Source organism: Antedon mediterranea, chromosome 1, assembly GCF_964355755.1.
Source record: "Antedon mediterranea chromosome 1, ecAntMedi1.1, whole genome shotgun sequence".
Lineage (NCBI taxonomy): Eukaryota > Metazoa > Echinodermata > Crinoidea > Comatulida > Antedonidae > Antedon > Antedon mediterranea.
The window spans coordinates 5,036,533-5,052,598 of record NC_092670.1 but is presented as its reverse complement, the minus strand read 5'-3'; the positions used below and the strand labels follow the sequence as shown (position 1 = coordinate 5,052,598).

Sequence of the window (16,066 nt, the reverse complement as noted above, 5' to 3'; positions counted from 1 at the left end):
TCGTCGATCGTTATCGTCCTAAATGGGTATTTAAGCGGAATCCTTCACGGTATATTAAGTACATTTTAAAAACTTTCGACATAGTTTCTACTTCCATTATGTAGAGTCTAAAAGTTGTAATAATGTTCATTCATTTTATTATTCAATTCTATGAACGCCCTCTAGCTCGACTATTATTGCATGGATTAAAACTCCATGATTATAGTGAACTCTTCTTTCGAATTTGTTGAATATTATTTATATATTACCTTTTATTTTCTGTTACATAAATAGCTTCATTTTTCTTTATCAAGCTAAACGTAACTATGCGTTATTATTAATTTATTACTCCTATTTTTCAGACCAGGTCGAGGCTGATTGATATACATGTGCGCAAAATTGGGCGGAGCTAATGGTCATCAAATATTTAAATATTCATGATTTTCACATTGTGCGGTTTTTCGGTTTGGTTGAGCAATTTTATCGTGTGTGGCGGTATTCACGGTGGTCATTCAGGAATTTGACGTAAACAACTTAAAAACCCCGTAGAATATCCGTTATTTCACCACATTATTCAATATAACGTGCATAAGAAGGTATACAATTCATTTATGTATCAATTTTGTCGGTATATGTTGTCCTTTTAATTGGTAAGTGTTCGTAAAATAGTATTGAAACTTTGACATTCGTGATCTCCATAAAAATGAAGCACGGCGGATGATGTTGATTAGTTTGTATGGTAACTATACGCCGTGGAAAGGCGTTGATCATCTGTCATAAAGGCTAGGCCTAGCTAGAGGAAACTAAAAGGTGAGGCAAATACTGTTTTCCAATCCTGAGAGAAACAAAGGGATAAGTAGGCTTAGAATAACTAAGGCCTAGTAGGCTATGCCTAACTACTGTACTCTTCTGTTATTTATTTTAATAATAATAGGTAGCGTACGTACGTAGGCTAGTGGTTAGGGTTCCGGCACTGTAACTCAACCACCCAGCGTTATAGGATCCAAAGAACCAAATGAAAGAATCATGCAATTGACGAGTAGGCCTAGGGCTAGACCTATAAATAAAGTACTGTCCACAAAATAAATTGAAAGTCATTTGCTGACCGCTCGTTTTCCGTTGCTGGACCAACAATCTGGACCAACAATCTGGAACAACAATCTGGAACAATTTACTTGTTAATGGTACATTGAAAATATATTGTCTCTCTCACTAAAAAAATAATTTTTACAGTATTTTTTTATTTATTTTAGTTTGACCAAAAATTAGAGATGCCTAAAAAATTATTTACCTGAAAAAAACTGTAATGTAATGGTCAAATTGGCTGCCATTCAATGGCCCAACCATTTTTTTCGTCCTAAATTCAATTGGGACAAAACATCCAAGCTGCTGCCTGAAAAATCCATAATTTTTTATTCTGTTTTGGCCTAAAGCTCTGTCTAAGCTATCAAACTATTTTCACAAAAAAAGTGTGATGTGCCCAAATGTAATGATATGACATCATCATGCCCATGAGCACATCAAATTTGTTGTCACATAAAGTTTGATGGTGTAGACATAGCGTTATATCGGTGATTCTAGCCATGATAAATAACAGAATTTTGATGTTTTCAAGTAATTTCAGAAAAAAATGAGATTAGGGAAAAGGTATAATACAGTAGATTTTTGGTGCGTGGCAAAAATGTGAAGACGCAAAAGATGTGTGGGTCTTCTTGACATTTAATCAAATGAATTGATTAACTAAAATTATTTTACATTCAAAACAAATTAGCGTTGTCTGTCTTATGATAACACCCACACTTGTTTTAGAATAATTGTAGTTGTATCAAAAACAAGTTTTATGCGACAAGTAAATAAAATAATGCGATAAAAAATCCTACCAGTGTACTGTAGACTCAATTTGCAATTTTATGTTTATGTTATCTAAGAAAATGTTAGTGATTCACATGACTCTAGTCTTAATAATTAGCTCATTTGCTAGTCAGTCGCACATTAAAAGCTTTCAAAGTGTGAATTTCACTCGTAATCAAGACATGTCAAACTACAGTATTAGTGTCATTTATTAGATATGCAAGTTAGATTCCTTGTTATTGTTTGCTTGTTACGGTAATGTCAAGTTATCTTGTTTTTGTTGTTATACATATACTGTAGTAGTCAACATTTTAGGACATCCATTGATCATGCATCATTATGGGTTTGAAAGACTGTACAACAATCTATAAAATTGGCAGCAAGCAGCTCTGCGAAATTTGTTTACCTTTAAAATTAATTATTATAATTTATTTTTGTTTTAATGGACATTTTATTTCACATTATTTTTATTACAGTATTCAAAAAAAGTCAGCTTGAAAACAAAATGATGTGTGGCAAAGGTCTAACATAAGCAATCCAAATACAACTGGTTGTCCCTCTCTTTTTTAAATGTAGCCTATATGCCATACTTGAATAACAACCATCTTGATTTCCAATTTGTGACGTCTTTTTTGTTTAAATTTTTTCTTTTTCAAAAGTTACTAGGTTTTTTTAGCCATTATAATACTCTCCTTTTAACATAAAAAAATTATTGCGTTACGGATTGAAGAGCAGAGAGCACCTTAGTAGCTAGTCTTTATTTGACACTATTAAGAAGGCCTAATTAATATACAGTAAAAACATAAGTAATTGGTAAATCTCTGGAAATAAGGTCAAAATTATTGAAGCATCACTGAAGTTAGCTCTGTGGTGTAAACTATGCAACGGTAAGATGTGGTATAGTACTTGTCGCTCATTAGTAACGCCACTGCTGAGCTCATGTATACAAAGTTTTCCTCTAGCCTTACAAGTTACATACTGTGTGCCCAATATCTTTGTTCAAATGAGCCTGCCCTTGCTTGGGATCACATCTTCACTTGTCTATTTCGTGCCTAGCTTACCTGGATAAACCAACAATAGCCCTTTATCCTTGAAGAGCTCTCTTAAAGACATGGTTACGTACTCATGTCTTGAAATTAAATGATGATGGTGGTTAGTGGGGAAGCTCCCACCTAATGGCATAGTTCATTGACTATACCATTTGTTAAAAGGGTGATCAGTGAAAATGTCTACTTTTCGAGTTATATCTCGCTCTTCTGGTTTATCCAGGTATTCTAGCACTCATAGACTACCAAAACCACTGTTGGTTGGTGAAACTTTAACAATCATACAGTATTATAAATTTTGTATTTTTCTTTTTAAACAGAAAAGATGATTCGTTTTGGTAATAATATACAACTGTAGATTTAAAGCGAAAGGGCATTATGACGGATAGTTCAACTACGTTGGTGACAGTGCCACCGGAAAATGCTAAAGATAGCATCATCAAGACAGGCTATCTACTTAAGTATAAGGTAAATATTGACAATAAACAAACAATAAATTAATTATCATTATATAACTTTAAGTTTAGATATCAAAATTAACCTAGCAAGGATGTTTGTCTAATTGTTTGTACTGTGTGATTATAATTAATGGTTTACAATGCAAAGGTCACTGACAAATTCAAAACAAAGTAAGAACAAACAGAAGCTGGAAGGAATACATTTTATGTTAAAGATTATGAACAAAACAAAAGAATAACAGCATTTATACTGTTATCAGAATTAGTGTTTTAAACAGCAGTGCTACTGTATCTAATCACAGTAAGCCTGAAACATTTCTATTTAGTAATTTTAACCAAATTGTATGGATGTACTGTATGGTGCATTTAAATCTAAATATTTTGGGGGTGTCCCCAGAAACGCCATCATTAATCATTCCTTAACAAGTTTTTAATGGCTGTTCGTCTTGAGATCACAAATCTCTATTATTATTAACTATTTTGTTAAGATACATAATTTTTATATAAAACAAATTAATCATAAATGTATTATTGACCTTGTGCTTCCATTAGGAAAATTAACTTTTACTAGTTGGCATGTTCAAATCCATGCATTTATGTCACTTAAATGGAAAATGCTTTAAAAGCTTTTCTTCACAATTAACCTGTACAGCGAAGGACTCCTTGCAGCAGTTAGCCATACAGTAACCACTGTATGAAAATTGATTAAACTGTGCTTCAACCAGTTCACCAGCCACTCTTCCGTTACTACAGTACACATTGAATTGCGACGAAGGAGTTGATAGCCACCTTGGATTTAGTTTTGCTAGTTGGAATACCCACCTTCATACAGTACAGTATTCTTCCACTTAAGGGCCTTCAATACTGTACAGCACCCACCCAAGAACCCTAGGTACATGATGATGTTGTTTTCCAACCACGCTTAAACGTGTACAGTAGCCAACAGTAGCTACAGTAGTATCAGAATAGCAATCCCGTTTTATTTTTGGACTGGCCCTGAAGAATTAAACAGTATTAAGAAGAGTAAGACATCTTTACTATTACTGAACAGGCATCATGGGTCATTACTAAACATTGTCAAAATACTATCCAGTATTGTTGTATTTAACATTGTTAATGTGGTATCAACTATTTTGTCGTCCATTCATAAAACTACATTCCTCTACCTATTAAATGTGTACAGTATGCATACTTTTCACACTGGTTTGAATAGCTCTTTTAATGATACCCTAGCCTCTACTTTAAAAAATGTAATTTATGAAATGATATTATTATTATTTAACAAGCCTAGGAATGTAGGTCCAATAGCTTTCCTTTTAAAAGATGTACACATTTTTTTTTTTTATTCTGTATTATTTTTTCGTGAAATTATTTACATGAATTGTATGTAAAAATGTGTAATCCTATATTAAATGTACATTTCTTTCTTTGTACTGAAGTGAAATGTTAAGAATTAATTAATCAAAAGTCAATAGTTAAATAAAATACCATTTATTATCATCATCAGACATGTGCTGTTAATAACTTATGGACTCTTTGATTACAAAACGATGTTTTTAATCAATTTTACAATACATTGTTATCATCATATAAAGTACTGTATGGCATTCTATAGAAATATTAATGCATGTTCACACTATACCCCAAGCCAAAATCAATATTGCTATTAATGTTCAATATAAATTCATCTTTTATTGTTAATAAAATGTTAATAATTTGGTTGTGAACAAAGTACATGATAATAGACTAAAAATACTGTAGCTGATAACTCTGGTAATTTGATTACATATACTGAACACACCATTCATACGCAGTATGTTTTTTTATTGGCATCTCGGCTTAATTTTATTATGACATTAAATAATTACAGGTACCTACAGTATAATGTTACATTAACAAAAGTTTTATTGTTGTTAATGTTAGCCAGCTGCAACAATATTCAACAATAGAAATTATGTACTGTATAAGTTGGTTTATAATATTTGACCTTAAAAAATAATAAAAATTAATATTAAAAGCATAAATTCCTAGAGAATTTAATCTATTTTTTATTAATCAAATTTAATATGGTGTGAATGTGGGTGAAGCTTGCTGTGTAGATTCGGTTATTATAAAAGTGATTTATTAGTTTTACACAAATTGTTTTCATATTAATAGTAAACTGGTTATAAAGGAAACAGTGAAGACAACAAAAATGAAAAACCTTAACCTAAAAATGAAAAACCTTAACCTAAAAATGAAAAACCTTAACCTAAAAAAATGAAAGAAATTTTTTTTTATTGCAGTAAAGTGTAAATTACAGTACTATAATTAATACATAATTATTATTTTTAAGAAATGCTTTGTAAAAATTCAACATTTCTTTATCCTTCTGGCAAATTACAAATATTCTATACATGCCGAATCCCAAAACAAAATTAGGATTAAATGTTGACAAAATTGGAAATGGTGTTGAAATTTGCTTTTCCATCGCCGTTTGCATTTTCAACATTGACATGAATTAACAGTTGTCCTCAGTTGTTCAACTTTTAAAATGGATTATTAATGCATAGGCTGGAATAGCCTCCCATTTATTGTCAAAATAACTCTTATATTGGATTAAGGTAGATTTTCAGTGAAATACAGTATACATTACTTTTTAAGCTCTAGATTATAGAATTTCTTGGTTCTTTGATTCTCGACCCATTAGGCAAAGACTCAATTCTCATGGTCATTGTAGAAAGTTAATTATAGTCTTGTAGTACAGTTTTATCATTGTAAACCAGTCCTGTAGTGCTTCTGACTAGTAAAATAAAAGGTGAATACATTTTCTTTAGTACTATCTAGTACTGTAACTTTTAATGTAAAAAAAAGCCAATGCTGAATACCCATTAAACCCCAATAAATGCATGTTGTTGAACGACCCTAAAAACCCCCACAGGCTGTTGAATTGCCCTCCAATAAATAGCATGTTTAACAACACTGGTGGTTACAGCTTAAAACGCAAAATGATGGTTTGATGTAGGTAAAAAAAAGTTGTAGTGTTCTTCATTTCTTATTATCTTCATTCGTATGACCGCTACTGTGTTGTTTAGCAGGAAAATGAGCACGAATTTTTCAGATAAAATTCTGAGAAAAACTATTATACCAGCCATGTTTCTGTCTATTTTTTTTACATTTCTGATATTTCATTTCGTCATCAGTACAGTAATGTACAGTACAGTAATGTACAGTACAGTATGTGAGAACTGACACACTTTTTTTTATTGTTGTATTAAATTATTCATCTCAAGTGATTGATTAGATAATAGATTACTCTTACATTACAACATCTTACTGATGACGCTAATTACAAATTAGGAATCTTCACAAACAACATGCTTCCTTTGTGATAGACCTATATCTGGGGTTAAAGTTCAAATTAGAATATCATCACAAGCAACCTGGTTGTAAACTTCATAATAAACTGTCTATCTGAGGGTATAGGTCAATTCTTTAGAAACACACAAACAACTCCAGGAGAAAATTTGTACTATGTATGATGATTTCATTTTTACAGGCCTGGAATTATACTGTAGGCCTAGAATTATAGGCCTACTGTATAAGAGGTTAAAGGTCATAGTACTTCTGGATAGTCTAGGATGATGTTTGTTTGTTCTGGTGTTTGTTGCAGTGATGACATTTATATACTGTTTAAACAAGAAAAGATTCAGTAGCTTAATCAAATAAACTGAGACCATTGAGATAAGGAATTAAGACAAAAACAAACTGCAAAATGATACTGGTGATTGTTGTTCATAATATTATTAAATATTAATAAATAGTGTGTTGAACATTATATAACAAAAGATTGGTTAGATTAAAATAGTTCTTTTTTCTTTTATATTTAATAAGGCAAGCCAAGATATGGGTGTGGTAATTTTCATTATATTGGATAATAAAAGGATATATCCTGTATTGTTTTGAATTCTAATGTTTATATACTGTACGTACCATTTATTATCAATTTCTGCAAATACCAATCAGTTATGTATGACATCAATAAATAAAGCTCTCTCTTCATTGATTATTTTAAGGAGGGTTTTCTATGTAAAAAACACTATACAATAAGGAGCAGCAGATGCTGGGTTTAAAAAAATCTTGTTGATTATTTACTGTAACTTAAATTAATATTGCTATATTAATTAACTTAACTTCCATGTGTTCCATGGATGGACACTTTATTTCAAAAGTCTGAAGTTTACTTTTGTGTTTTTAACTTCATACTTCTACTAAATTTAGAAAAAACAAGAACAAAGGGAAACTGATTAGACAACTGTTATTAAGATGTGGTTTTTATTTCTGTGAAATATGAGAAACTTTGATTTTCTATCCCTTTTCCTGGTAGAGCTCTCTTTGATCATGCTTTGGTAGAGAGTAGCAGGAAGTCATTAAAGTTTTTATTAGATTTTTTATGTTTTTAAACATCTTTCATTTACAGTACTGCACTGATTGTTATTGTTATACAGTAGTATAATTTTACATGTCCTATATTTGCACTGCAGTGCCAAACATAAAGTGTACAATATTGTACATTAGTTCCCCCGGATAAAGTACAATGATATAAACATTTTTAAAGTAGTTTGACTGTTGTATTTATTGAAGGCCTGTAGAGAGTTAGTTTTTATTCTTTTTATACCGCATAAACCAATTGTGCATACTGTATTCTGTTGTACTATATACAGTATGTACCCATTTTATCTGAGTAACCACAGCAGCTGAAACTATTTATTTTAACTGGCTAATTTTATGCCCTTAAATTCTTGTTGCCAAAACATTCACCTGCGATTACTGTGATGACGAGATGCTCAATTCTAGTTATGAATGCCTTGTATATAACAAGAGAGCTTTCGCATCGGGAAGGTAAAGGGAAAAGTAATTTTCAGCATTACGGTACAAATTGATGTCGAAAAACTAGCGACGGCAACTCACAGTACTATAGGTTGTAGTTTCTGCGTTAACCATGCCAGGTCTCAGGATGAATTATCTGTTTAAAAAGAGACTTACGAGGATGCATATTTTTTTACTGATCAACCATATTTTATTCTGTTTCAACTTTGCTCCGTCTATCAGACCGAACGTTAGACCGTTCCAATAATGATTGGAATGGAGTACAGGGTATAACCAGGCTTTTATATGTGCACAGATATAAATAATATTTTGTGTAAATTTTATTATCTAGCAAAAGCTTAATGTCATGTTTGTGAGTACAAACTACAGAAGTAAATCTTTGTGAACCTAGACTTCCACGTACTGTAGTAATCCTATTTTTTAATAACGTCACTCTGGATGCTAAAATGATTTCTGAGCAATAGGAAACTATTGAAATAGATACAGTATACAGTATATGTATCAGTTTTATAGCTTTGATTCAATTATATTTATTTCATGTATTTAACCTAAACCAACTCCAACACAACAACACCAGGTTTTCGAAATCCATAAATCCAAAACTTGATGCAATGTGTAACCCATACAGTAGGTTGCAAAATGTACCCTGATATTGATAGCTACATACAGTAGGACCAAAGTGACACATTCTTTGACACAGGCTATGAATTTTACAGTCATCATTCCTATTGGCACCAGTTATTATTGAGTTGAGTCAGTCAACTGAACAGCATTTAAAGGTAAATTAATCATGGAAACTGATAGTTGATTAATTTTAACATCTCCCTGAACCTTTTATTCAATTATTTATTGTAGTGGTTATTTATTTGTTTATATCAGGACTTGGTGGATCCAGAATTTTGAATTAGAGGGGATAAATGAATGAATGGTGAAGTGAGGTGCGGGAAAATCATTATAATTTTATTCTAGAGAAAGTTTGGAATCTAGTAAAAGAAAATTGCATTGATAAAAATACTGTGCAAATTGATATTTCTATACTATCAAACTTTATATGACAAAAAAATATGATGTGCCCAATATGGACATGATGATGTCATACTGTATCACCACCATATTATGCATATCACTACCATGTTTGAGGCCATCACACTTTTTTTGTCAGTGTTGTTTGATAGTGTAGACAGAGCTTAAAATTTGTCTTTCTACTTAATAAACCCAGCCATTTTCAAAGCACAGTTGATAATATAGGCATTCATGATGATTTCATTAATTGTTTTCTGTATAAAAAGATATGCAGAAAGATTTTTTAATTAATTTCTAGTAGAGTTTATGGAAAGGTCATTTCAGGTTAATGCTGTCTGGAACGTTATTCATTTCTTCTTTTAGAGAGAATATTTGTTTTTATATTATGTTTTTATCTGACTTTGGTTTTAAAAAAATGCCTTCTTACAGTAGTCGCCTCCTCCAAAACTGTGCATCCATGGATTGGCATAACATTGCAATCTGGTTATTCGTAAAGTATGGATTTCTTTCAGAATAATAGTCCAGTACCATTTTGTATCTCTTTACAATTTCGACCTGGTAAGCGATGCAATTCTAAGATGAATTTGATATCTGTGTAAATAATAATAATGATATCATAAAATTGTCCCAACAAATACTAAATAACACTGACAGTTTTGATTTCTAAATTATTAGATTTGAATTGAACCTATCTGTCTACCAGTTATGATATGGCGATTGAACCATAATGCCCTCTCAACCATACTATAACAATTGTTATTTTTTTAAATGGACCGAAATTTAAAAACAAACACAGTGACCATGACCTTTGACCCACTGACATCCTATTGGCTTAGCTGTGACATCTGATATTCATAAGCTATTCTAAAGATATTTCTATAAAAAAATCCATGTTCATATCTTTTTCTAGATATTGATTATGTTATGCTATCTGACAATGTATTGATCTGTTTACGTCAAATTGTCCCGGAAATCGACGAGGCAATTACCATCGACACCTTTGGAAATTGAGCTACCCGTTGTTGTAATTAACAAAATACTTTATAATCTAATTCTATAATTATTACCATCTGTATGGTTAATCATTAATTAATTGTTTTTTAGTTATTATTATAGAGTCTATATCGTGCCTAGCTTACCTGGATAAACCAACATAAGCCTCTCTCTCCGACGAGAGGTAAACATTACGAAAAGAAGAACATTAATAACATTAATTTTTCTCCACCCCCGTCGGATAATGGATCAGTTCGCCACCAGTACGCCCTCAAGTGAGACACACCCACTTATCATCGTCATCATTTCTTTTCGTAACGTCGTTGTGTACGTACGTCTTTTTCTGAACACATTCAAACAGAATTATTATTATTCTGTTTCCGACCCTGTCATGTTTGTCGATGTGCGTGCAATTATATTTAATTTTTTACATTATTTGTTCTTTATTTATAAAGAATTTTAAAAAAGTAGTATTCAGTATACTTTTTAATTATTTGGCTTTAAATGCTAGAAACAGGCCCTCATATAGTATAAATAAAAGAATATTGTTGTAGAGTCGACAGTCTGAAAAAAGTTAGTGAGGGAAGGGGAAACCTAAATGACCTTTTTTTTTTCGAGTCAGAAATGTGTTACTTAAGTCACAGTCATGCAATTATTGAAAAAAAAATATAGAGAAACGATACCATACACTTACAGTGTCTCAAGCCAGAATCTGTTTCTGCTGCATAGTGTCAAACAAACTGTTTATCAAAAATATTATTTTCATATTGTATTGTCCGCATTTCTGCCTCCAAATTACCATTTAAATCAGTTGGGTGGGTGGTTATCGACAATAACATATAAAATACCCAAAATATAATACGCTCATTTAAACATGTGACAGGTAGTTGAAACATGACCCCTACTAATAGAAACATTGCTAAATATAATGCGTTTGTGACCTTTATCTGGGGTTGTATTCTCTGAAGCTTTCAGAGGCTTTAAAGATCCATCTGTAATGTGCTTTTATTGCCTTACAATATGCTCACATGGCTTAAAATTGTATTACACTTCAGGTAGCTTGACATCCACTAGCAGTGCTTTTAAACTTTAATTTATGTTCTATGTGTTTAGGATATTTTAGGCCTTTGGCAAACTATTCTTTACTAGCAGGCTTAAAATTGTTACTTTATGAGTATTTTGACACAAGAATGACAATGACATTGACATTTTAATTTACTAGGTAGTAGAGTAATTTTTACTTGATGTCATATCTTGCAATGTTTTGTTTATAAGTGAAAATATGGTTTTTACCTGAAAGCATCTTTTTCTGGACTATACCATTTTTGTAGAGGAGTGTAAAATGAAAATGTCTACTTTTTTAGTTATATCTCACTCTTTTGAGGAGAAAGGCTATTGTCGGTTTATCCAGGTAAAGCTACAGTAGCACTCAAATAGACTACAGTACCTGCACCACTGCTACAAAAATAAAACCCTGTGAATAAATAACCCCCAATTTACTGGACGCAGAAACCGAACAAAATTGCTTGATTGTCCTTCTCGATTTGGTGTTGGCACGCTATTTAACTGGTTATCGCTATCCAAATTTTAATTAAAACAAAAATAACAGTTATATTAATTGACTGTCCTTCCTGCCTTAAAGTCAACTACCAACTTTATCAACATTTTTCGTTAATGATGACCCACTGATAAACAATTTTTACAAGTACAAATTTTGCAAAATTAAATGCGATAAATACGATTATTCTTTTTATGCAACAGAAAAAAGTCTTGATGTAACATCCATATAGCATGACATCACAGCATTTACTTTTTACAGTTACTTTTCACTTTATGCTTGATTTATATTTGTTTTATTAGGCCTTGGGAAAAATGGTCCTGAAGGCTAAACATCATTAATATTATACCTTTCTAATACCCTGACATCCCTCAGTTTACATGTTTTATGCTTGTTTTCTAGGTAATCTGTCTTTTCATTTTGGCCTTGAAAAAAAATGTTACTTTTCTATCAAGAGATTTACTTTCACCTGCAAAGATTTATTAGATTTTACTACTAGTACTGTATGCTGTATTTTTACTGTAGGAAATTATAAATATCATGGTTATTAAGCTACGGATTATTTATACAGTAAATAACTAAACAACTACAGTAGGCAGACATCAAGGGGTGACCCAGCCATCTGCCCCACTCCATCTCCTTAAATGTTGAAAGTTGTATTGCAAAAGATCTATGGTCATGTTAAGTTCAATATAATCTTTATTCATCCCTCATGGGGAAATTAACAAAAGAAGGAGATTGATAAATACAATACATCAGCTTACAATAATAAAAATTGCACTTTTACGCTATCCTGTTTGGGTAATCTAAGGGACTGTTCCATCTTTCAAACTAATAATAATATCCTGGATTTATATAGCGCTTAATGTTGTGAAACCTCTAATAAGGTAACCTCTATAATATTTTCTTTCCTTTTTAAATAAAACTAACATTAGATTTTAAATGTCTGTTTCAAATTAATTTAATCTTATTTTTATTATGGTACAGTATTTTGTAGTTTGACTAATGATAATCAAGACTTTAACCAGGGAGTTGTCTGCTTTAACTTTTTAAAAAAAATGTAGTCATAGACTAATTAATTGATTTATTTCAATTTAATTTTAGCTATAAAAATATAGTGACATGTAATTGAGGGTTATATTTAGTACAGCAGTAAAAAAGCATATTGCACAATTAGCAAGTTAGTTTTATTAATTTTGCACTTGCCTTTCAATAAATCAAAATAATGCAAATAAAGTTGTGCACTTAAGTTTTATAGGATTTTTGTATTACTTTCCTTTGTTCTAAATCATATCATGGTCAGAATAAATGTATAAGTGACTGTAGAACTAGAAGCACCTGTTTTTTTAGGGGACCCAGGTTCAGTAATTGGTGTTGCTGATTTGATTTTGCTAAATTACATCAACAGCTTACATTTGACTAATCCCATTAAAACATGTTGGTCTATATTAAGGTAAAACAAAAAACAGTAATTTTGTAGTCTATTACGTGCCTGCTTACCTGGATAAACCCGACAATAGCCCTTTTCCACGAAGTGCGAAACAAATACGAAAAGAAGAATTCTACCCGAATTCAAAAATTAACATAAAACTATTCCACTCTTATTGTAATGTAAATGTCGCAAATGGAATAAAAGATCTGATGATATTTTAAAGCAAGGATCAAGTTGATAAGTTGGTGATGACTTGTGTATTGTTTGATTTAAGACTTTTATAACATACTGTATGTACTGTAAGCATCCACTAATCATGTACTGTACTGCTTTCACTGTAAATTTACAGTATAAAATTCTTCGTTCCACTAATATTTCACGTATTATACAAACTGTAACTCTGTCTGAACAGGCCCTTATCTGAAGTATGGCTTTATTCTGAACATATGTGCTGTGGTCTCTGCATCAAAGTGTAGGCAGCAGGTGGCTGAATGCTAATGTACTGTCTTGCTTCATGTTAGACAGACAGTTAAATTGGTAATCCACAATGATTAAAGATAACTAACATACGCAATAGCAACATATTTTCGGATCGTCTTCTGAAAAAGGCAGTGGCTATCAAAGATGATCAATTTCATCCGGCCTCTAGTATGTTCCAGTTAATGCGCAGCGGTCGGCAATTTTGTTCTATTAAGGCCAATAAGGCACGATTTACAAATAGTTTCTTTCCAGGAGCTATTAGAGCCTTAAACATAATGTAGACACTTTTTTGTAATGTTTTTGTTTTTGAGTTCGTGTTGTGTCCGTTGGATATTGTGCTCCGCCAACAGAGCAAACAGAATATCTATATTTTTTCTTAAAACAAATGATAATAAATGATACTTGACTTGATTTGACTTGAACAAATGAATGTTAGATGACAACGATATTGTAATGTCAATCAAGTTGGAAATACAATTTATAAACAGTTTACATCTTCAAGTAAGACATGACTTGAGAATTAAATAAAGTTATAAATATATTTTCAAGATTTGTTGAGTATTATTACAGTATATTTATATACATTGTTTTTTTTTTTTTTTTTTGGGGGAGGGGGGAGGCAGAAATGGGTCTAATAAAACAGTATACCATATTAATATCTTGATTTGTTTTTGGATATTGTATGACATTTCTGCTGCCTTTAACATACCATATTTCTTTAGTAAGTAATTATATACAATCATACCGTATATTATTATAGTATTTTTATACCATTTTGATGATATGCAGCAGAATCATAGCTCTAGATTGATTCAGACATAGGTCGTGTTCGTACGGTGGTTAAAATAAGCGCTTAATTTCACCCATGCCTCGGGTTATAAATTGAGCGTTGTTCGTACATTTTCGCACGCTAGTTTTGCGTGTTGTATATTTTTTACTCGCGATCTTTCTTTACAATAACAATTACTTGCTACCTTTTACACTGCTTATCCTTGCGACAAACCTTTAGCCTCTTAACGCCGATAATCCTGCCGAAATATGCCTTCTCCTGACGACCATTATTTTACTCATTGACGAAGAATTTGAGCCCAATGTTACACGACGAAGGACAGCACCAGCTGACGATCGCTCTCGAAGCCTGTATGGAAGAGCTTCGTAGGAGAAATGACGGGCCTAGGCAGCGAACGTTTGTCAAAATTTGACACATTGCCTCTATCGGAGATTTATTATCCTCGAAGGCCGAGTATAATTGGATTATCGCTGAAATAACCTGCAAATTTGGTGAACATTTTGCCTCGAATTTTTTGTAGCCTGAGCCAAAAGTTAATTGGATCACGCGAACGGAAATCGGGAATAAGCTGGTATTTTCAACCCCTACGAACAGGCCCATAGTGCACTGTCATCCCCACAGTAGTAGGGAATAGTTGAAAATGTACATACCAATCCATACAGTAGCTATAAAATCAAATTTATTTATTTCTTCACAGACTATGAAAAGAAAGTTCTTTGTACTTCGATGTGGTGCAACTGGAATATCAACTCTAGAATACTATGACTCCGAGAAGAAATTTCTATCTGGCTCTACCTCAAAACGAGCAATACAACTAAATTGTTGCTTCAACATCAATAAGAAACACGACCCAAAGCATAAGTACATGTTGGCGCTATATACACGTAACGACTGCTTCTGTATTGTGCTGGAAAATGAACAAGTACAGGACGAGTGGCTGGAAGCTCTTATACAATTGCAGCCAAATAGAGAATATAACAAGAGTGTTCCAGCGTTTGGTATTTATTATTTTGTTTTATATAACACCTAAATAAATTTCTGTCATTTGATTGGACGAAATGTTAGTCACATGGCGTGCAATAGTATGTACTATGAAACGATCGTTTAAAAGTCCTTTTTTTCGTGTACAAAAAAAAAATGTTTTTTCTAATATTTTGTTTTACTATTGCTTTTGATATACAACAGCCCCACATATTTTGTACTTTTGTCGCCAATGTTATTGTTATGACTGGTTTATTTTGTTGTATTGTACTTTACAATGGATATCAAATTGAAATAAACCAATTACTAGGTAGAGCCTGTGGTGGTGCCGGGATTTCCCAACCAGGTGCCATGTGTGCAAAGCTAGCTGAGGCTGTCACAGGAGCCGGTCTGGGGCGAAGCACCGAAGCCCTCTACAAAACAATACAGTACCTGATTTGTTTCTATTGTACACTACAATGCCACTTTCGGTGCAATTATCATAAAACGATTAAACACATCAATTTTTTATAATTATTTTAACATCGTATACACAAAATGATTGATTGTATAAAACCTACTGCCATAAACATAATGGGACGTACTAATGTTTTTTCCATATAATAA

General features: G+C 32.0%; 1 protein-coding gene across 2 annotated transcripts in view; it reads left to right on the top strand.

Annotated features, from left to right (window-relative positions):
- Positions 1-515: 515 nt before the first annotated feature.
- Positions 516-16,066, top strand: part of LOC140054362 (uncharacterized) — a 53,848-nt gene continuing 38,297 nt past the window's right edge. For both annotated transcript variants that reach the window (XM_072099340.1, XM_072099331.1), the window contains exons 1-3: positions 516-629; positions 3,197-3,344; positions 15,177-15,477. In XM_072099340.1, the coding sequence (XP_071955441.1) occupies positions 3,255-3,344; positions 15,177-15,477 (391 nt within the window). In that variant the 5' untranslated portion in view covers positions 516-629; positions 3,197-3,254. The remainder of the gene's footprint in view (positions 630-3,196; positions 3,345-15,176; positions 15,478-16,066) is intronic.